The sequence below is a fragment of the Bufo gargarizans genome, chromosome 1, assembly GCF_014858855.1.
Source record: "Bufo gargarizans isolate SCDJY-AF-19 chromosome 1, ASM1485885v1, whole genome shotgun sequence".
NCBI lineage: Eukaryota > Metazoa > Chordata > Amphibia > Anura > Bufonidae > Bufo > Bufo gargarizans.
The window spans coordinates 398,500,327-398,523,541 of record NC_058080.1 but is presented as its reverse complement, the minus strand read 5'-3'; the positions used below and the strand labels follow the sequence as shown (position 1 = coordinate 398,523,541).

Here is a 23,215-nt window from a genome sequence, read left to right as displayed (position 1 = left end):
ATCAATGCCACGTAGAATAAAGGCAGTTCTGAAGGCAAAAGGGGGTCCAACACCGTATTAGTATGGTGTTCCTAATAATTCTTTAGGTGAGTGTATATATATATATAATTTAATTAACCTTAATCCACTTGCTCGCGCAGCCCGGCTTCTCTTCTGTCTTTATCTTTGCTGTGCACAGGAAAAGGACCTGTGGTGACATCACTGCGGTCACCACATGGTCCGTCACATGATGCATCACCATGGTGATGGATCATGTGATGGACCATGTGATGAGCGCAGTGACGTCATCAAAGGTCCTATTCCTCAAAGAAAAAGACAGAAGAGAAGCCGGGCTGCGCGAGCAAGTGGATTAAGGTGAGTTAAATAAAAAAAAATAATAAGCCCTATTTTACTTAGCATTCTGTATTAAGAATGCTATTATTTTCCCTTATAACCATGTTATAAGGGAAAATAATACAATCTACACAACACCTAATACAAACCCGAACTTCTGTGAAGAAGTCCGGGTTCGGGTACCAAACATGCAGATTTTTCTTACGCGTGTGCAAAACGCATTACAATGTTTTGCACTCGCGTGTAAAAATCGCGCATTTTCCCGCAACGCACCCGCATCTTATCCGGGCCAAAAACATGACGCCCGCATTCTGGCAGACAATGTGGAGAATCGGCCAGACAAACTACTGCACACTGCGGTTTGTGTCTGCCCAATTCCCGGCATTGTCTGCTGCAACAGCATGCCGGAAATCACACCGGAGGTGCTGAGCCTCAGGGGACGGACACACAGTCAGGCTTCCCAATGCAGTTTTTGAAGCCAAAACCAGAAGTTAATTAAAAATTGAGAAGTTGTATCTATCTCTCCTTTTATGATCCACTCCTGAATTTGACTTCCAAAACTGCATTAAAAAAACCTGACTGTGTAGCCGTAACCTCGGTGAACATATTGAGGAGAATTATTCCGGTATTATTACGTTGATGGCTACTTTCTATATCTGATCGGTGGGGGTCTGATTCTCCGCACCCTGCTGATCAGCTGTTCTGCAGCTTCTCTGGCACCAGAACTACACAGCTCCATCCATTGTGAGGTGGTTACTGCTGGACTCTTCTAACCAGCTCCGTTCACTACACAATGGGGGTCATTTACTAAGACTTTTCTGTAGATTTTACAACAATGTTGCTGCAGGAAGATGCACCTAATTTATGACAGAGCGTCAGCCACATCATAAATGAGGAGCATCTTTGCTAGTCAGTGCACTTGCTGGAAAATCCACAGCAGCAACTGCAACTAAAATGAGTAAATTTGCCAGTCCCGGCCCCTCCACTCCATCCCTGCCACTTCCTCGTCACTCCTTTGTGGTGAACACGGCGCTTAAAAAGTAGCAAAAAAGGGGTTGTGTGACAATTTTACACCAAAAAGGTAAATGACCCCCAATGGATGGAGCTACTACAGAACAGCTGATCAGTGAGGGGCGGTGTGATCAGACGTTGATGGCCTAACCTGAAGATGGGCCACCAATATAAAAGTACTTAAAAACCCTTTAAAGGGAACCTGTCACCAGGATTTTGTGTATAGCGCTGAGGACATGGGCTGCTAGATGGCCGCTAGCACATCCGCAATACCCAGTCCCCATAGCTCTGTGTGCTTTTATTTTGTATAAAAACTGATTTGATACATATGCAAATTAACCTGAGATGTATCCTGTCCCTGAGATGAGTCCAGTGTAAAGGAGCCCAGCACCGCCCTGCATCCTCAGAATCTCCTCCCTGCTCCCCGACATCAGAAAGCTAGAGCGCCGTAATCTTTCGATGCGCAAGCTAGCGCATGCGCAGTGTCATCATAGTGTTCCTTTCTTGTGCTGGTATCAGCCTCAGGAAACGAACTGCGCATGCGGCGCATTGCGAAATTACGGCGCTCTAGCTTTCTGACGTCGGGGAGCAAGGAGGAGATTCGGAGGATGCGGGGCGGTGCTGGGCTCCTTCACGCTGGACTCATCTCTGAAGCATGGAGGAGACAGGACTCATCTAAGGTTAAAGAGGTTCTACAGTTTGTTTTAACTGATGATCTATACTCTGGATAGATCATCAGCATCTGATCGGCGGGGGTCCGACACCCGATCAGCTGTTTGAGAAGGCAGCGGCACTCCTTAGGCATATCCATAAATGTCTGATAGATGCAGGTCTCACATAAGACCAAGAGCTATCTCCAGAACTGTCACCCCCAACCTGGTGAGGTGACGGACTGTATTTATCAGACATACATGGCATAACTGTGTAAGCTGGGAATGCCCCTTTAGGGCTCATGCACACAACCATATGTATTTTGCAGCCCGCAAAAAACAGATCCTCGAAAAATACGGATGACGTTCATGTGCATTCCGTATTTTGCGTAACGGAACAGCTGGCCCCTAATATAACAGTCCTATCCTTGTCCGTAATCCGTTTTTTGCAGAATGGACACACGTTAACAGAATGCACACGGTCCGTGTCCATGTGTCCATTTTCTGCCCTCCATGTTTTATCTGTATCTTGCAGAATACGTTTGTGTGCCAGGTCATCTCAAAGTCACAAGACTCTGGCATGCCCTGCAGACACGTGCCCCAGGCGCTGCCCAGCAAACAGAAGGCATAGCTGTGACTAGTGAAGTATAATGAGCATATGTATGTGTGTTCAGGCTGGCAGCCCCCCCCAAACAACACATATAAGGGCGCATGTCCATAGCATTACGACTGGCATAAGTGCCACTTACTTTTCGGCTTGGGCTAGCAGTTTTTGCCCTTCTGGGGGCAGCCTCCTACTTACGAACACCTTCATTATTCTCTGTGCTGCTTTCATTGCCAACTATGACAAGCAATGAGCGCGCCAGAAGGAGGAGCCCTCCTGACTGGAAGGAGGCCAGCCGCACGGCGTTCCCATAGAATGAGGCGGCAGCGCCACCTAGTGCATATTCGAGGCAATGCAGAGAGACGGTGGGATCCCACAAAGAGGGAAATCTTGTCATTTTACACCGAAAATATTTCTGCATTATTTTTGTTCTAAGACGTGAGCCTGAATAACGTATTATATATATTATTACCATATATTATTATATATTACTATATATTATTACTATATATTATTAGTATATATATTATTATATATTATTACTATATATTATTATAGATTATTACTATATATTATTAATATATATAATTATATATTATTAATATATATTATTATATATAGCAATAATAACTATATATGTTATTACTAATAAAACTTGTGCATAGATTCTCCCTTAATATTGTACTGATTATGGTATCCTTTGCTAATAGACAAAAAACACATAACTTAGAATCAATGGTAAAGTGTCCTCTCCTTTTTGTTCTAAGGCCCCTTTCACACGGGCGAGTATGCTGCGTGGATGCGATGCGTGATTTGAACGCATTGCACCCGCACTGAATCAGGACCCATTCATTTCTATGGGGCTGTTCACATGAGCGGTGATTTTCACGCATCACTTGTGCGTTGCGTGAAAATCGCAACAAGCTCTATTTTGTGCGTTTTTCACGCAACGCAGGCCCCATAGAAGTGAGTGGGGCTGCGTGAAAATCGCAAGCATTCGCAAGCAAGTGCGGATGCGGTGCGATTTTCACGCACGGTTGCTAGGAGACGATCGGGATGGTGACCCGATCTTTATTATTTTCCCTTATAACATGGTTATAAGGGAAAATAATAGCATTCTGAATACAGAATGCATAATAAAATAGTGCTGGAGGGGTTAAAAAATAAAATAAAAATTTAACTCACCTTAATCCACTTGCTCGCGCAGCCCGGCTTCTCTTCTGTGCTGTGTACAGGAAAAGGACCTGTGGTGATGTCACTCCGGTCATCACATGGTCCATCACATGATCTTTTACCATGGTAATGGATCATGTGATGGACCATGTGATGACCGGAGTGACATCACCACAGGTCCTTTTCCTGTACACAGCACAGAAGAGAAGCCGGGCTGCGCGAGCAAGTGGATTAAGGTGAGGTAAATAATTTTGTATTCGTTTTTAACCCCTCCAGCGCTATTGTACTATGCATTCTGTATTCAGAATGCTATTATTTTCCCTTATAACCATGTTATAAGGGAAAATAATAAAGATCGGGTCACCATCCCGATCGTCTCCTAGCAACCGTGCGTGAAAATCGCACCGCATCCGCACTTGCTTGCGGATGCTTGCGATTTTCACGCAGCCCCACTCACTTCTATGGGGCCTGCCTTGCGTGAAAAACGCACAAAATAGAGCTTGTTGCGATTTTCACGCAACGCACAAGTGATGCGTGAAAATCACCGCTCATGTAACCATGTCGTAAGGGAAAATAATACAATCTACAGAACACCGATCCCAAGCCCGAACTTCTGTGAAGAAGTTCGGGTTTGGGTACCAAACATGCCGATTTTTCTCACGCGTGCAAAACGCCCATGTGAAAGAGGCCTAAGGCTGAGTTCACACGAACGTGTCCTGATAAGGTCCGGATACGTTGCGGCAAACCCGCGCGAGTAGGTTCCCAATTGCAGTCAGTTTTGACTGCGATTAGGTTCCGGTGTTCAGTTTTTATCGCACGGGTGCAATGTGTTTTGCACGCGCGTGATAAAAAACTGACTGTGGTACCCAGACCCAAACTTCTTCACAGAAGTTCAGGTTTGGGTTCAAGGTTGTGTAGATTGTATTATTTACCCTTATAACATGGTTATAAGGGAAAATAATAGCATGCTTTAATACAGAATGCTTCTATGGGGCTGTGCACATGAGCTGTGATTTTTACACATCACTTATGCGTTGCGTGAAAATCGCAGCAAGCTCTATTATGTGCGTTTATCACGCAACGCAGGCCCCATAGAAGTGAATGGGGCTGAGTGAAAATCCCAAGCATCCGCAATCAAGTGCGGATGCGGTGCTATTTTCACGCATGGTTGCTAGGTTACAGTCTATTCACTGTATTATTTTCCCTTATAACATGGTTATAAGGGAAAATAATACCATTCTTTAATACAGAATGCTTAGTAGGTGGTCAATTGAGGGTTAAAAAATAAAAAATAATTAACTCACCTTCTCCTCTTGATCGCATAGCTGCCGGTCTCTTCTTACTTCTTTAATCATGAGCTGCCAACTAAAGGACCTGTGGTGATGTCAGATCACATGGTCCAATCACATGGTCCATCACAATCGTGATAGGTCATGTGATTGGACCATGTGATCTGACGTCACCACAGGTTCTTTTTGCCGGCAGCTCATGATTAAAGAAGTAAGAGATCGGCAGCTACGCGATCAAAAGGAGAAGGTGAGTTAATTATTTTTTATTTTTTAACCCTCAATTGACCACCTACTAAGCATTCTGTATTCAGAATGCTATTATTTTCCCTTATAACCATGTTATAAGAGAAAATAATACAGTGAATAGACTGTCACCTAGCAACCATGCGTGAAAATAGCACCGCATCTGCACTTGATTGCGGATGCTTGCGATTTTCACTCAGCCCCATTCACTTCTATGGGGCCTGCGTTGCGTGATAAACGGACATAATAGAGCTTGCTGCGATTTTCACGCAACGCATAAGTGATGCGTGAAAATCACCGTTCATGTGCACAGCCCCATAGAAATGAATGGGTCCAGATTCAGTGCGGGTGCAATGCGTTCACCTCCCGCATTGCACCCGCGCGGAAATCTCGCCCGTGTGAACTCAGCCTAAGTGTTTGCTCTTTTATTTCATTACTTGTTGTCATTTTACCTATTGCTTCCCAAATGGGAAAGCGTTACAGAATATGTTGGCGCTATATCAAAAAAAAGTTATTAGCTATAAATAAATGCAGAGGTGGGTAGCTAAATTCAAATAACTCAGCATATAAATAGCAAACATCTTCATCTGATTTTATTGTGCAAACAATATTCAGTGATGGATCAGGTGAAGATCATGCCCCAGTTGATTATTAAAAATTTTTAATTACATTTCTTAACATCTGCTTATATTCTTAGTGCTATAAGCACTACAAATGGGGAGTAAGCAATGATTATAGACAAAATTATTGATTAGTTGTGATTCTTTACTGCAGAGCTCGAGAAGTTTCCGTCTTTTATTGTATGTTCATATGGGCAAAATCCATCGTGGATTCCATCAAGCAAAAGGGGACAAACGCCTCACATGGCTGGACCTGTGGAAGGAAGCAAATTTATCTGTTCCCCAATTCTGGGTTCCAGCTCCTTAACATTGGCAAACTCCCTGTTGGAGGTGGTCACATGGCCGTTGCAGCCCATGGCAGCGACGTATCCCTCATAGCCACGTGACCCAGTGACATGACGAATGGGTGACACGTCACCACTGCAGCCAGCCAGGATGAACAACCTCTTTAAGGGAGGTCTGGCTGAAAAGCCTTCTAAGCAGGGCTGTGGAGTCGGAGTCGGAGTCGGAGTCGGAGTCGGAGTCGTGGAGTCGGAGTCAATTTTGGGTACCTGGAGTCGGAGTCGGAGTCGGAGTCGGCAAAAAATGAACCGACTCCGACTCCGACTCCTACTAAATTTAAATTGGAATAAAAATAAAAAAAAGCAAGTTTAAATGTCCGAATTCATAAACAGTTATAATTAATGACTTCTCTACTGTAAGAATAAAGGTCAATGCATGCAGTGTCTCACGTAACCGCAAAACAAACGCGTTCAGTGATGTGAAGAAGCTTTTCATATGCTTCACTATATGGTACGCAATGCACAATTAGGAGTGGCAATACATATACTTTGCATTGTGTTGTGTTCTGATGTTACAGGGAACACAATGCCCATGGTTTACCTAGCCTCTCACTGATAAGGGATTAAGTAAATATGTGTTTTGCAGGACTAGAGACACTTGTATAAGTGAAGGGAATGGAGGGTCAATAGTTCAAGACTGAAGCTGTAAACCATGGATGTCAAACTCATGGCCCTCCAGATGTTGCAAAACTACAACTCCTATCATTCCCTGATAGCTGTAGTATGCCCAGGCATGATGGGAGTTGTAGTTTTGCAACAGCTGGAGGGCCACGAGTTTGACATCCCTGCTGTAAACCATTGGAAAAACTGCTGTCATTCAGCTAAGGCTATAAAACGTGTAAACTCAGAATGTTATCTTAAACTTTAAACATGACTATGGGATTCTTCTAGGGAAATCATGTTTTAAAATAAATGTCCCTTCTTGGATCCTCCCACTGCCCTGTCTTCAGCAGAAGATCAGCACACAAAGGAGAAGGCAGCAGCTTCTGCCCAACTACCTCTCTGTGCTAGAAGAGCTTAGACGAACTTCTTTCTTTCCTTCAAGGAATGTATAAAATACATTTGCATATTAAATACAGAGGAGTCGGAGTCGGGGAGTCGGAGTCGGAGTCGGAAGTACAAAAAACTGAGGAGTCGGAGTCGGAGTCGGAGCATTTATCTACCGACTCCACAGCCCTGCTTCTAAGGTTGGACAACCTCTTTAAAAGAACATGAACAGCCCCCTATTGACTGTCACTGTTTTCAAATCCAAATGAGAAGTAGACTGTTACTTCTTACAAGCAGATTTTGGTTGTGCTCCCTATTGAACGGGATGGGGAAAGGAAATGGCTAGCGTTATTTTATACATTTACACCACCAAAAATGCGCTTTCTCAGGCCTCTTGCACACGATCCCCGTGTGTCCCCCGTGGCATACGCCGGGTCCGCAATACACGGGACACCGGCCATGTGCAATACCGATCACTTGAATGGGTCCGCAAATCCGGTGATGAGGTGCGGAACGGAACGGAAGCACTAATCAGTGCTTTCGTGGGGTTCTGTTCCGTGCTTCCGTTCCGCAAAAAGATAGAACTTGTCCTATCTATTTGCAGAACGGATGGATCGCGGACCCCATTCAAGTGAATGGGGTTGCGATCCGCATGCAGCTGGGCCACGGTCGGTGCCCGTGCATTGCGGATCGCAATTTGCGGTCCACAGCACTGGCACGGGCAGCACACGTTTGTGTGCAAGAGGCCTCAGAGGGAGATCAGCCTACTGATCTGCCACTGGTTTGGCTCACATAGGCTAAGGGTCACATGGGTAAAAACTAAGGCTCCAAACTTTTGGTTCACCTATTCAACACACCCAGAGGTGTCAACATGGAAAAAGTTACTGCAGGTGCCTAGTGCCAGTTTATAGCAACTGGGCACCAGCAAACTAGCCGATCACCTTGAATGAAGAATGATGGACATACATCTCACTTTAGGTGATTGTAGGTCTGTTGGACCTCCCAAGTTGCCTGCAGAAAATACTCCACAGGTATCCTCCTCTTTATGCTGACAGTTGGTGGGTGGTATCTTCAAGTAGGCAACATGGAGAATTAAAAATACACTTATGGTCTGCAACAAAGCGTAATTCCCTTATAAGTGAATGGCGAGAGAGGTGTGGACATATGAGCCAACTCTCCATATGAGTCCTCCTCCAATGCAGCAGCCAGTGACTGACCCACCGGGCAGATTGCAGGACTGTCGTTCTCCACATCTACCATGAAATGTCCAAGGTGGAAACACCCCTTTGATTGCATGAAATGAAAATGATAATTACAAACCAAATTAGGGGTAAATTCCCACACAGCAGATTTGCTGCAGACATTTTTGCTACTGTCTCCTTTAACTAACTGCAGCTTGCAGAATCCCATGTGGTTTATGGAACTGATTTCCAGTTGCGCAAAGTTCTGCAACAAATCTGCTGAGTGTGAATATACCCTAATTGTCCTTCAAATTATTTAACACGTACTGTATTCCGGTCTAAATGAAGATCAAATGCTGTTTTTAGGACAAAAGAAGAACAAATAGAACAATTGCAGACAGAGACCTCTGTAATGTCAGTGCAGTAAATGTAATGCTTTAGTTCAAGCTTTGCGTTTGCTTAGATGAAAAATTTGACATCAGTGTAACATACATATAGTTAATTAGTGTATATATATATATATATATATATATATATATATAGTGAGAACAGTTATTCAGTCTCATTACTGCAAGTACAGCCACATGCTTGCTGGATGCCACACTTAGAGAATCCACTACTCTTCATTAATTCAGTGGTACTTCTTTGGGCATTGATTCTCCTTTCAGTCCTGCTAACAAGTTGTTTGCAGCGAGGGCCGCCATGGCATTCCTTGTTTCCACAGTGGCACTGGCAATGTGGGGAAGAATGACTAGAAAAGAAAGAGACGCTGAGTCAGCTGTGCTTTACTGGAGAAATCTGATGTCCATATACCTGACATAGTCCATCCTATAGAGCAGAGGAACTGCATAGTCTTGTGGACTCCCAGGGCCAGATTTATCATTAGGGTCCATTCACACGTCCGCAAAATGGATCCGCATCCGTTCCGCAATTTTGCGGAACGGGTGCAGACCCATTCATTTTCAATGGGGCCGGAATGTGCTGTCCGCATCCACATTTGCGGATCCGCACTTCCGCATCCGTGCTTCCGTTTCCGCAAAAAAATAGAACATGTCCTATTCTTGTCCGCAATTGCGGAGAAGAACAGGCATATTCTATTAGTGCCGGCAATGTGCGGTCCGCAAAATGCGGAACGCACATTGCCGCTTTCCGTGTTTTGCGGATCCGTGGCTCCGTGTATCCGCAAAACACATTGCGGACGTGTGAATGGAGCCTTACTCTGACGGCTCACTCCACTTTCACATATGGCTAAAGTCAGTTTTAGCCAAGTCAGATTTATGATCGGCCCTTTAAGACTGTGATAAATGTGGTTTGACGGTAGCAGTTTATCCGTCAGTAAGCAGCTTTACAAAAGTTTCTTTACAAAACTTTCAGAAAACTGGCGAGCATAGTGCAGAGCAGAAAACAGGATGAGGTGAATTCAATTTTTTATTTTTTTTTCAACCCCTCATGACACATTTTAGTAAGCATTCTGTATTTAGAATGCTATTATTTTCCCTTCTAACCATATTATAAGGGAAAATAATTAAAATCTACAGAACACCTAACCCAAACCCGAACTTCTGTGAAGAAGTCCGGGTTCGGGTCTAGGTACCACATTCAGCTTTTTATCACGCGGGAGCAAATCCAGGACGCCCGTGTGCAAGAGGCCTAAGGCCTCCTGCACATGACCGTATGGTTTTGCGGTCCGTTTTAAACGGATCCGTTTTTCAGGTTTTTTGTGTTTCCGTTCCCCTTCCGTTCCATTTTGCCGTTTTTCTGTTTGGTTTCCATTTGTGATCCGTTTTTGCGGATCACAAACGGAAACAGAAGCATACAATAATGTTTAAACAGTAAGTACGTTATAAAATTGGGCTGGGCATAAAATTTTCAATAGATGGTTCCGCAAAAACCAAACGGATACGGATGCATTCCCTATGCATTCTGTATTTTTTGCTGACCCATTGACTTGAATGGAGCCACGGAACGTGATTTGCGGGCAATAATAGGACATGTTCTATCTTTGAATGGAAATACGAAAACGGAATGCATACGGAGCACCTTCCGTTGTTTTTGCGGACCCATTGAAGTGAATGGTTCCGCATACGGACTGCAAACGGAACCCGCACAAACGAAAATGGAAAAAAAAACGTTTGTGTGCAAGAGGTCTAAAGTGAATGGGGACGTGTGCTGTCCGTGGAAAACATGTACAGCATACGTCCGTGAAACACTGATGTGTGAATAAGGCCCCCTGCACACGGCCGTGTTTCACAGCCGTGTGCGGGCCGTGGAACCGGGCCTGGATCCCTCCTGAGAGCAGGAGCGCACGGCGTCACTGGTTGCTATGACGCCGTGCGCTCCCTGCTGCCGGCACAGTACAGTAATACACTGGTATAGATCATACCAGTGTATTACTGTATTGCGGCGGCAGCAGGGAGCGCACGGCGTCATAGCAACCAGTGACGCCGTGCGCTCCTGCTCTCAGGAGGGATCCAGGCCGCGGTTCCACGGCCCGCACACGGCTGTGAAACACGGCCGTGTGCAGGGGGCCTAAGGCTTAAGTGTGCTGCCACATGTTCAGGTTTTTTGATGCAGCCAAAACCAGGAGTGGATTCATAAAAGAGAAGTACGGTAATATCTGCCTTTTTTTTTATCCACACCTGATTTGGGATTCAAAAATTGCATTAAAAAAAAACTGAACGTGTGGCAGCACTCTCAGGCCTTGTTTACAATTCTGTGTCTGCGGCACCATCCGTGAAAAAAAGTGTACGTCTGTGAAGATGTCCATGAAGGATCCATGGTAGGTCCGTGTGTACGTTTTTACTATCCGTGTGTCATCCGTAATACACGGAAGTTGCTCAGCTGAAAATTTATTTCCAAAAAAATCTCCTATTAGTTTTCAGTGAAAACCAGATGCACCATGGATGACATCCGTGGTGTCTCCATGATTTTCACGGACCCATAGACTTCAATGGATGTGCTTTGTCCGCGTGTTTTTTTTACTGACCCATGGTCAGTAAAAAATACTGAGATGTGAACAGACACATTTAAATCAATGGGTACGTGTGCTGTCAGCAGAAAATGCCGATATCACATGTCAGTAAAAAACGGAAATGTGAATGAGGTCTCCGTGTGTGGTCAGTGATTTCCATCAGTGATTGTGAGCCAAAACCAGGTGCAGGTCCAAAACACAGAACAAGTACAAAACTTTCCAGTATGGCTTAACTCTCTGGTTTTGGCTCACGATCACAGATTGAAATCACTGCTCAAACACGGACCAAACACTGACTCTGTGAAAGCAGCCTAACATTGATTCCATATTTAGTAAAGGCTTCATAAGTAATCCAAAGAGGCTTGTTGGGCCCTTCTTTCTAGCATCAGTGGGGAGCCTAATGAACCTTTGGTTGATAAGATATTAATGTTTATAGTGGGAAAAACTCCTTTAGGCCTCATGCACACAACCATTCCGTTTTTTGCGGTCCACAAATCGCAGATCCGCAAAAAAAGGAAGCCGCCCGTGTGCCTTCCGCAATTTGCGTAACGGAACGGGCGGCCCATTATAGACATGCCTATTCTTGTCCGCAAAACGGACAAGAATAGGACATGTTATATTTTTTTTGCGGGGCCACGGAACGGAGCAACAGATGCGGACCATTGAAGTGAATGGGTCCGCACTCAAGCTGCAAAAACTGCGGCTCGTATGCGGACCCGAACAACGGTTGTGTGCATGAGGCCTTATTACCCAAACCTGTGCTGTTGTAACTTATTATAATTGCATTAATGATAGTTTGGTATTTTATACAGTCTGTCCAAACATGCCTAACAGTATGTACATAATGAATCACACACTGCACAGCGCCAGGCATATCATGGGCATGACAATCAGAATATTTCAGACGTCTGCTTGAAGATAAAGAGCACCAGTCAGTAGGACCAACCCTATAAAATCTGGAATACTGCCTGGTAAAGTTTATTCTGCTGTTCCCAATAAAAAAAATACTTTTATTCTTTGAGCAGACGAGGACTTCAGCGTGCCAAGGGGCGGCGCCCAGCCCTCGGTGCACCACAACTCCTCAGCTTCCCAGTGCTGACGGTGCACTGAAGACCTAGTTTGCATAAAGAATAAAAGTATTTTTTCTCAGGAACACTGCAACCGATTTTTCACAAGACAGGTATCATTTTAATCAGCAGGATCATCATCATATTACATACTATACTTCAGGGATCAGCAACCTCCGGCACTTCAGCTGTTCTTAAACTACAACTCCCAGAATCCTCCTTTCACTACGTTGGGAGTTACAAGAACACCTGAGTACGTGTACATACTGGGAACAGTAGTCTCACAACAGCTGGACTGCCAAAGGTTGCTGATTCCTGGTATACATACAGTGCATTCGGAGAGTCTTCAGACCCTTTCACTTTTTTTCATATTTGGTTATGTTACAGCCTTGTGCTAATTTCTTTTAACAAGTTGTTTTTCCCCATCATTCTGCACTCAATATCTCATAATGACAAAGTGAAAACTAGAATGTTCAAAATATTTGCTAATTTATAAAAAAAAAAGAAGAAAAAACTAAAATCTTGCCCTGACATAAGTATTTACACCCTTTTGTCAGCACTTTTACCAACAATTACAGCCTCCAGTCTTCTTGGGTATGATGCCACAAGGTTTGCACATCTGGACGGGGATTTTCTGCCATTCTTTCCTACAGATCTGCTCAAGCTCTGTCAGGTTGGATGGGGACTATTGGTGGACAGCCATTTTCAGGTTTCTCCAGAGATGTTCAATTGGGTTCAAGTCAGGGCTCTGGTGGGCCATTCAAGGACATTCACTGGGTTGTCCTTAAGCCACTCCTGTACTTTGCTCCATTCAGCTGTCCCTAAATTTGATCAGTCTCCCTGTCTCAGCTGCTGAAAAACACCCGCACAACATGATGCTGTCACCATTGTGCTTCACTGTAGGGATGGTATTGGGCAGTGCCTGTTTTTTTCCATATATGATATTTATAATTGAGGCCAAAATGTTCAATCTTGGTTTTATCAAACCAATGAATCTTGTTTTTCACAGTCTGCAAATCTTTTAGGTGCTTTTTTTTTTGTGCAAACTTTCATGTGTCTTTTACTGAGGAGAGGCTTCTTTCTGGCCACTCTGCTATAAAGCCCAGATTGATCTAATGCTGCAGTGATGGTTGACCTTCTGGAAATTTCTCCCATCTGCACACAGGATCTTTGGAGTTCAGACAGAGTGACCATAGGGTTCTTGGTCACCTTTCTTACCATTGCCCTTCTCCCTTGGTTCCCTCAGCCCTAGGAAGAGTTATGGTTGTTCTGAACTTTTTCCATTTAAGAACTATGGATGCCACTGTTGTCTTGGAAACTTTCAGTACAGCTGAATTTTTTTATACCCTTCAAACAATCATGTCTCTGAGCTCTACAGGCAATTCTTTCCTCCTCATGGCTTGGTCAACTGAATTTACCAACTCCAGTCAAGGTGCAGAAACATCTTGAAGATGATCAAGAGAAATGGTAGGCCCCAGGAGCTAAATTTGAAGTGTTTATAGTAAAGAGTCTGAATACTTACGCCCCTGCAAAATTTTAGTGTTTGCGTTTTAATAAATTTTCGAACATTTCTAAAATTCACTTTTCACTTTCTCATTATGGGGTGCAGATTGATAGGTCAAAACTAGATTTTTTTTATTTTAGCACAAGGCCGCAATGTGAAAAAAGTGAAAGGGTCTGAAGACTTTCCGAACGCACTGTAGTTTAATAGAGTTGATCCTGCTGGCAGGTGCTCTTTAAAGGCTATGTCGACATTCACAACTAGTTTTATTGCTTCAATATATTTGAGATAAAAATGAACTGTACAAATGAATTTGATTAAAAGCGTCCTACCATTTTGTACCTATATCTTCTGGATATGCTAAGAGGGACTTTTTAACTGATGATTATACCAAGGTGAACTGGAATGTATAGTATCATTTATAGTAAAACACATTCCAGTAGATCAAGAATGACCCTACCAAATGATCAAGACCTATTATCGCCCCCAGTCATGTAGAATTAATTAAATGAAAGTGAATGTTCGGAGTTCTGATTTATTTAACATATTTCAATTCAAAAGAATGTAGATTTGAAATATGGCCAGAGAATACATACCACAGTTTTTGAGTGTGAAGAGAGGATGATCCGTAGGAAGCGGCTCAGGTACTGTTACATCAAGACCAGCAGCTGCAATCTGGTTAGACGCCAAGGCCTGATAAAGATCCTCCTGGTTTACCACAGCTCCCCTGAGTAGAGAAGAAGCTTTGTTTGTGTAGGATCAGACAAACATGCATTTTATTTTTCCAAAAAACAGTACTACACCGGTCCACAGATCGTGTGTGGTATTTCAGCTCTGCCTTATTTACTTCAATGGAGCTAAGCAGGGATACCAGACACAACCTGTGGACAGAGGTGGTGCTGTTTCTGGAAGACAGCAGCTGTTTTTGTAATCCTGGACAAGCCCTTTAATACATCATTTTAGGTCCTACACAAATAATTTTGGTAAGCAATATTATTAGGGTTACATCTAGAATTTTTGTTGCAAGACTTTTTTGATAGAGTAATCGAAACCTTAAAGGCAATCTGTAACCCCAATTTTGGACCATTATCTGCAGTAATACATGATTAGTACTGTAGATATGGAGTCCAGATCACAATTTTTTCATTTCCTACTGCCCCTTGTTACCCCCTGTCGCTGCTTAGAGCTGCAATGAAATGCATTGTCAGGACTGCTGTGGAGTCCTCTCCACTATGTTAGAACAGCAGTCCTGACAGCATTAAGTGCTGACAGCAGAAATTGACGTGTGGTTTGAAAATCCACACCGCAGGTCAATTTTCACCCAAGATTTTTCTCGCAGTCAGAGGAAGATTTTTTCATATCTCATCCACTTTGGTGGTACTATAAAATGCCGTAGATTTTCAGCACACAAATCCATGACGGCAAATCTTCAGCGTTTATGTCATGACAGTGCACATGACCTCTTTTAGCTTTTATCATTCGTATCACCTGCTTGTATTTATGAAGATTGCGCTGCTTTTCATGTTGGAGAAGAGCTGTTTATTGCAGACCCCATGCGTTTCAGGTGTCAATGCACAACACACCAGAAGGAAATCGGACTGCTTGGCCAGTTCAAGCAAGGAAACTGTAAAAGTAACACAGTAGACTCAGTGCTTACTAATTTGCAGAGCTGGAAAAAGCATAGTTTTCTTTAGGGGACATTGACACGTCTGTAGTGTATTGCGCAATACACCTGGCCGGCACCCCCCATAGAACTGCCAATTGCGGACATGTTCAATTTTTTTTGCGGAGCCACGGCCCGCAAGTTCAGGGCTGTGCTCCGGAAATGCGGATAGCACACTTGTGCTCTCCGCATCTCTTCCGGCCCCATAGAGAATAAATGGGTCCGCACCGGTTCCCGATATTGCGGAACGGTTGCGGACCTATTTGCGGATGTGTGAATGGACCCTTAGGGTACTGTCACATGATTAGCTGCAGTGCCGTACACCTGCATGTCAATGTGCATATCATTGACACTGCGACGTGCAGCCAATCACTGTCCTTAGAAGTAGACCACTTAGGACAGTGATTGGCTACAGTGGTCATGTGCCATATACTGACACATCACCTCTGCTCTTTGTAATCAAGCAATGACACGAGGAGTATAAAAAATGATTATTTTTATTTTTATTTTAGACTATTGCAGATCTAGTCCAAGATTTGTAATCATCAGTGACAACCCCTTTATTTGCAAATTAATTTTAACATCTAGTATTCAAATGCATAACTTAACATTATTGGTCCCTGATGTAAAGTGTACAACAGGGCCCTGGGATTTTACATGCAGTTTAATGTACTGGTGAAGGGTTGAATCTACCCTAGACACCAGTTACCAGGTGCAACTGCACCCTCTTCACCTCATACACTAAGGCCTCGTCCACATTTCCGTGCCAGTAAAAAAAAGCGTACGTGTTTCATCCGTTAAGATGTCCGTGAAGGATCCGTGGTTGGTCAGTGTGTCAGTTTTTACCATCCGTGTAAATCTCCTATTAGTCTTCAGTGAAAAACGGGCACAACACGGATGTCTGTCAGTGATTTTCACGGACTTATAGACTTCAATGGGCGTGTTTGGTCTGCATCATGGATCAAAGTGGTGCATGTCCCCGTGATTTTTTAACTAATAAAATTCTGAAATGTGAACATACACATTTAAATTAATGGGTAAGTGTGCTGTAAGCGGAAAATGCGGACAGCTTCACGTCAGTGAAAAACGTAAATGTGAACGAGGCCTAAGGGTAACCTCATACGGAGCGGATTTTGTTGCAGAATCTTCCACAACTGAAAATCAGTTCCATTCACCTGAAATCCATGTGCTTGCTGCCCCATTCAAATGAATGGAACTTCTTTTCAGTTGAGGAAAATTCGGCAATAAAATCTGCAGCGTGTGAAGTCACCCTTATGCTCCGGAAAAGCAAGCGACTAATAAAGCAGGGGTCTTTCTCAGTTTTTTTTCTACTGATACATCTCTGCATATTAACGTTAGAAATGAAGTACACTACATTTGATAATGGAAAGTATATTACTATATTAAAGATTCCATGCTTCTGATAATCTTCATCAGAAAAATCATATTGAATAAATAAAGGTATTTTCATTGTAGTAACTGCTTTCAGTAAAAGAAGAAATGGGAGGATGTATAAATATTAAAGGGGTTTTCTGACATTTTAATACTGATGACCTACCCTCCGGAGAGTTCATCAGTATCTGATTGGTGGGGGTCCAACAACCGGGACCTCCGCCGATCTTCTGTAAGCGCTGTGGCCTTCTCACAACTTACCAAGCACAGCACTGTACATTGTCCAGCAGCTGTGCTTGGTATATATTCATTTCAATGGGGCAGAGCAGAAAATGTGCAGTGTTTCATCTGGAAATCTGCAGCATTTGATTGCAGAAATGCTGCCAATTTGACAAAAATTTCGCTCATTGCATTGGAAAGGGCTAAATCCACAGCATAAATTGACATGCTGCAGTTTTAAAATCTGCACCACAGATCAATTTCTGCTGCGTTTCTGATCATTTCTACTGGTACTGTAAAATGCTGCCGATTTTCTGTGTGCAATTCTGTGAATGAAAATCTGCAGCTTTTCTGCACTGTTTGAAGTACCCTATGGGATTTTTATAGGGTTCCTATTAAAAGGGTTGTCCAGGTTCAGAGCTGAACCCGGACATACCCTTATTTTCACCCCGGCAGCCCCCCCTGAGGCTAGCATCGGAGAATCTCATGCTCCGATGCGCTCCCTTGCCCTGGGCTAAATCGCGCAGGGCAAGGGCCTTTTTGTTTACAATAACACACTGCCGGGCGGCAACTTCCGCTTGACAGTGTGTTCGGTGTCGCCACCGGCTCTAATGGTTTAACAGGCTAGGGCAGCGCTAATGCCCACCCATCAGTGCCGGTGACGTCAACGGGCTTCCTGGCAGCCCCATGGAGAGCCCGGTTCGTCACCGGAATTCCTGAAAATGCCTTTGCCCTGCGCGATTCAGCGCAGGGCAAAGGAGAGCATCGGAGCATGAACTGCTCCAATGCTCTTGTTAGGGGGGCTGCCTGGGTGAAAATGGAGGTATGTCCGGGTTCAGCTGTGATCCCGGACAACCCCTTTAAGCCCTTCTGCAGGTATGGCAAAATAGGCAGTTTACTATGGCAGGCCTGGGACTCTTCATAAGGATGCGATTTCACAGCGTATTGCTGATTGGAGGTCAGAAGGTGCTCCTCACTGTGTTTTACCTCTCAGATGCCATGGTCGCTATTGATTGGGTTAAAGGACTAGGATCAGAACTGTATTACACAGCTGCCCCCTGCTGCATATGGAGTGGGCTCAGCCTGTGAGCCTGCAACATATATGCCTCCTGCACTGCTTACATATATTTATGTAGAAACGGCATAACATAGAATTATCATTCTAGAAACCACTCTTACCATATTCAGCTGAGATCTTTTGGGCTAGTTCATGTCTAGGTGCAATATCATTGTATATGAATTTGCTGACACCAAATGGCTTCAAACGATGCGCAATGGCTTCACCTACAAGAAATACACAGTAAAGAAACTATTTATTTTACCATTATTGCTCCTATCTTCTGATCTGGGCTGTGCTCACATGACCATGTCCATACGGCTATTTCTGATTTCCTGTGATGTTATGTCCATGGACGTGTCAAAGCCAGTGTTAGGGGAGTGTCTATATAATTAGCTGGGTGGGAGGAGCTATAAACTAGCTGGGTGTTTTTAGGGGCGGTGCTGGAGCTGTGGTAGAGAAAGGAGAAGTGCATCTTGGGTTTGGTTGGATACAGCAACAGGAAGTGCTACATACAGGATGGAGACAAACCCGAGTGATCTGTTTAAGTGGTAAAACTGAGTCAGGAGAGTCCAAACTAAAAAAAAAAAAAAAAAAGCACGAGAAAGATGTACATGAGCATGTTTGTAAAAAAAAAAAAAATTACATAGTAATCCTAGAAAACCCCTTTAAAGACAGATAATACTTCTTTTTGTATCCACACCTGGTTTTGGCATCAAACACGCTATCAGAAAAACATGCAAGTGTGTCCGTACCCTAAGTCTCTGGGATTGTGATTCATTGACCGTATTGTATGTCTGTATCTATCATGTCCATGAAGTCATGCCTACATAGCTCTCTGCTCATGGAGACAGAATTTGCAATTAGCTTCCTGTACAAAAGGGAATGCACAGAAACAACAGAAATACTGCTCATAGAAAGCAATCAGACCATCTGAAAGCTGTACTGTATATTCTTTAGTATGTACTAAAGCCGAACAGTATAATTCACACTGATCACACTGCTTGGTTTGTTTAAATTTATAGAAAAGGCAGTAGGCCAGAATTTGAAAGTATGAAATCTGTAACTGTTGGACTTCATATTCATGCAATACATTTATTGAATTGGCAGTTTTCTTCTTGTAATTTATTTAGGTTTTCTTCTTACTTTTCTATGGCTACAACATATACCCAAAGTCACTTACCTCAATATCCACATAGAACAAGGTTAACCAACCAGGGTTCCCTCACTATTATAGTAGTTGTTGTGTACTGATTAGCCTCATATGATTGCAAGAAAAAAAGTAAATTAACTCTTTGGAATTACCTGGATTTCTGCATTGATTACTAGCAAAAGCAAGGGAATTTAATAACCTGTACATTCCTTTATAGCAGCAGTTACCTATGGCAAATGTTCCCTATAGCTGCCAATAAAATGTACAACACTGAGAAGAGATTTTGGTCTATTCCTCCATGTAGATGTGTCTCAGGTCATCAATATTTCTGAGATGCCTCGCTTTCACATAGTTCTTCAGGTGATGATGCCACAGCAATATGGTTAATGTAAGGGCCCTTACTCTCTCCTGTAAAATGTTTTGATACACCTTATAATTCATTGTTCCATCAAGGATCTCAAGGGGTCCAGTCTCTGTAGCAGAAAAGCCTCCATAAAGCAGGGTGTGCCATCCACCATGCTTCATAGTTGGGATGAGGTTTTGATTCTGGTAATCAGTGTTATTTTTCCTCCACGCACAGCGTTGTGAAGAAAGGAAGATATACTGTCAAATAAAAAAACCTATGACCAAAACTCCCTGCATGTTCCACAATGTTTCTAGGAAATATTTTATAGAGAGATGAGACAAAGGTGGAATTTTTTTTAGCACAAACGCACAGTGCTATGTTTGGAGGAAAAAGAACACTGCACACCAATACCTCATCCCAACTGTGAAGCATGGTGGAGTGAATATCATGGTTTGGTGCAGCTCTGCTGCTGCAGGGCTTGGACACCTTGAGACCATTGAGGTAACAATTAATTCTAAGGTGTAGCATAGCTTTTTTACAGGAGAATGTAAAGACAGAAGTTCATGACCTTAAGCTAAAGAGCAGGGCCACACCGCTAATTAGGCGATTGCCTCAGGCGGCACGGCCCTGGTGGCAAGTGGGGGACGGCGGTGGCAGGGCACAGGGAGATGAGCGCTTCCATTGTGAAAGCGCTCATCTCCATAGTCATCTGTATCGCCGTCCTCAGGACAGCAATACAGATGGATGCTGTGGGGCAGGGGAGAGGTGTCTCCCTTCCCCGTTCCTCTGATAGGCTGCAGGCACTATGACGTCATCGCGCCGCCTGAGCCGCACAGCATGGGTCACAGAACGGAAGAGGCCTGCATCTCATCGCTGCCAGCCTGATGAATGTGAGTTTATTATTTTTATATGTTACAATACAGGAGAGGAGCACTATGGGGGCACTTGTTACTGGCACATGATTGGGGGGGGGACTTGTTACTGGCCCATGATTGGGGGGAATATATGGGGGGACTTCTTACTGACACATTATTGGGGGCATCTATGGGGGCACTTCTTACAGGCACATTATTGGGGGCACTGTGGGGTCATCTATGGGGCACTTCTTACTGGCACATTATTGGGGGGCACTATGGGGGCACTTTTTACTGGAACATTATTGGGTGGCACTGTGGGGGGCATCTGTGGGGGCACGTCTTACTGGCACATTATTGGGGGTCACTATGGGGGCATACACTGAGGCCACAAAGAAGAGGTATTTTAAATGGTGGGCACTATGGGGGAAGGAACACTATGGGGGCATCTACTGAGGCCACAAAGGGTTATTTTATACTTGCAAATTATGGGGGACACTGAGGGCATCTACTGGGGCACTATATAGGGGCATTTTATACTGGCACATTATATGGGCACTGTGGGGACATTAGTTCAACTGAGGGCATTAAAATGAGGTAATTTTTGCACTGGCACACATTATAAGGGTGTATTTTTTGTACTGTCACATTATAAGAATTATTACTAATGGGGGCATTATGGTGGGCTTTTTTTACTACTGGGGGTCTATGGGGAACATGATTACTATTATGGGCACTATGGGAGCATTATTATTATATCTGGGGAACAGTGGGGACATGTTTGAGGCACTGTAGGAGCACTATTACTACCATGTGTGTTCTAGCAGAGAATTATTACTATAGGTGGGACTTTTGGGAGCACTATTACTGTGGGGGCACCTTGGCACAGTATCAGCTTACCACAATTATTTTTGGGGGACGTTATGTTTACACTATTAGTGTCAGGGGCACTATTTGCTGGGTGCAGTTATTTATAGGACACTGCATGCCAATAATTATTGAAGGGCACTATCTGTGTGGTACTAGTATTATCAGGGGGTTTATCTCTTTCTGCAGTATTATATTGGGGAGCACAGCGGCACGGTATTGGGGGTGGTAGGATGATTTGTCCAGAAGATGGGAGTATGATGGAAAAGTAGTAAATTAAGATTTATTTTGTCAAACTGCACAAACGAGAAATGGCTGAAAAATGGTGGTCTGGTCTGAAGGTCTGAAAGGAAAACATGAGGAAAGAGAACATCTACATCAAAGTAGACATCACTGAATGTAAGAGGTAGGAGGGAACAGGTTAGGTTGAGAATTTGGTATGGGTGGGGGGGCGCTTTTTCAATTTTTTCCTCAGGCAGCAGAAAGGCTAGGTGCACCCTTGCTCAAGAGAGATTGGGTGAAGCAAGACAGTGTCCCAAAGCACACAAATAAATCAACTAAAGAATGGTTGAAAAAGAAGATTTGTGTTTTTCAATGACCAAGTCACAGTCCTGACTTTAACTCTATCAAGAAGCTGGTGCATGAGCTGAAGTTGGCTGTGTACGCAAGATATTCCAGAAATATTGAACGACATTTACAGGGATAAATGGTGCAAAATTACTCCTCAACCTTGTGCAAATCTCATTTGCAGCTGCAAGCATTTTGAAATAGGTGCCTGTTGCTCAAGGGGCATGTTATTAAACCAAAGGATCCATTTATATTTAATCAATGTGGTCAAGGAATTACATGAACAGTAAAACTGTTGTGTGCTATTGTAACGCCCCAGAGGAGCATTACCACTTCTGCACTCCGCTAATATCTTCTATGGTTAACCACGTGTCATCCTATGTAATTATTTCCAGGTCCTGCATAATGTGCATCTCCTATTTTGCAACTGTTTGTGTTTAAGTGTAATATACCTGGTTTACCAGCAGGTGGCAGCATAAACGGCAGAGCTACAGGTGCATAGAATTGAGCTTTCTCTTCCTTTCTAAAACCCCCCTCTGTGGTGTGGTGGGCGTGTCCCACTTGCTGCAGGAAGGGTGGAGTTCTAGTGAGAGTTAGTGCAGTTCAGCTTCCCCCTCTAGGGGAAGGTTCAGTTTACCCCCTCCTAGGGGTTAGGTGTGCAGCAGGTGCATGTTCCCTGTTGGACGAGCCCTGGCTAGGCCAGCTGGAGCACCTTCAGCTCGGCTGGACATGGAGGCAGAAGCCTGAAGCCTCAGAGTAAAGTGTTCCCTGGACAAAGCTAGAGACAAACCAGATTACAAAGTGAAGTACAGCATCAAGAAGAAGCTAAGTTCTATAGCCAGCCTGTCAGCAAAGCAGAGCCAGAGAAAAAAAGACGTAGCAGAGAGGAGTTTGCCTGCCACAGTTCATGCTAACGCCTGCTGGAACCAAGACAAAGTTTGAAGACTGTTTCTGATGAACATTTATGCGAAGTAAAGCTTCTGTTCAACTATACACTGGACTGAATTTATTTCTCCATCCCCTTCATCAACAATCCCCCTTTTCATTGCTGCGGAGCCAACGCTTGGGGTTCCAGCGTATCCAGGTAGGAGCACCGTGAAACATGCACCATATTTAAGGGACATTC

The 23,215-nt window shown here is 43.8% G+C and overlaps 2 protein-coding genes across 2 annotated transcripts in view; both read right to left on the bottom strand.

Moving 5' to 3' along the window:
* Nucleotides 1–2,874, bottom strand: part of LOC122921023 (glyoxylate reductase/hydroxypyruvate reductase-like) — a 29,760-nt gene extending 26,886 nt beyond the window's left edge. The window contains exon 1 of the mRNA XM_044270902.1: nt 2,744–2,874. Within this exon, the coding sequence (XP_044126837.1) occupies nt 2,744–2,829 (86 nt within the window). The 5' untranslated portion in view covers nt 2,830–2,874. The remainder of the gene's footprint in view (nt 1–2,743) is intronic.
* A 5,949-nt stretch (nt 2,875–8,823) lies between these two features.
* LOC122931760 (glyoxylate reductase/hydroxypyruvate reductase-like) overlaps nt 8,824–23,215 on the bottom strand; it is a 48,151-nt gene continuing 33,759 nt past the window's right edge. Inside the window, exons 6-9 of the mRNA XM_044285822.1 lie at nt 18,425–18,529; nt 15,460–15,595; nt 14,568–14,698; nt 8,824–9,183 (exon numbers count right to left, since the gene is read on the bottom strand). Of these exons, the coding sequence (XP_044141757.1) occupies nt 9,059–9,183; nt 14,568–14,698; nt 15,460–15,595; nt 18,425–18,529 (497 nt within the window). The 3' untranslated portion in view covers nt 8,824–9,058. The remainder of the gene's footprint in view (nt 9,184–14,567; nt 14,699–15,459; nt 15,596–18,424; nt 18,530–23,215) is intronic.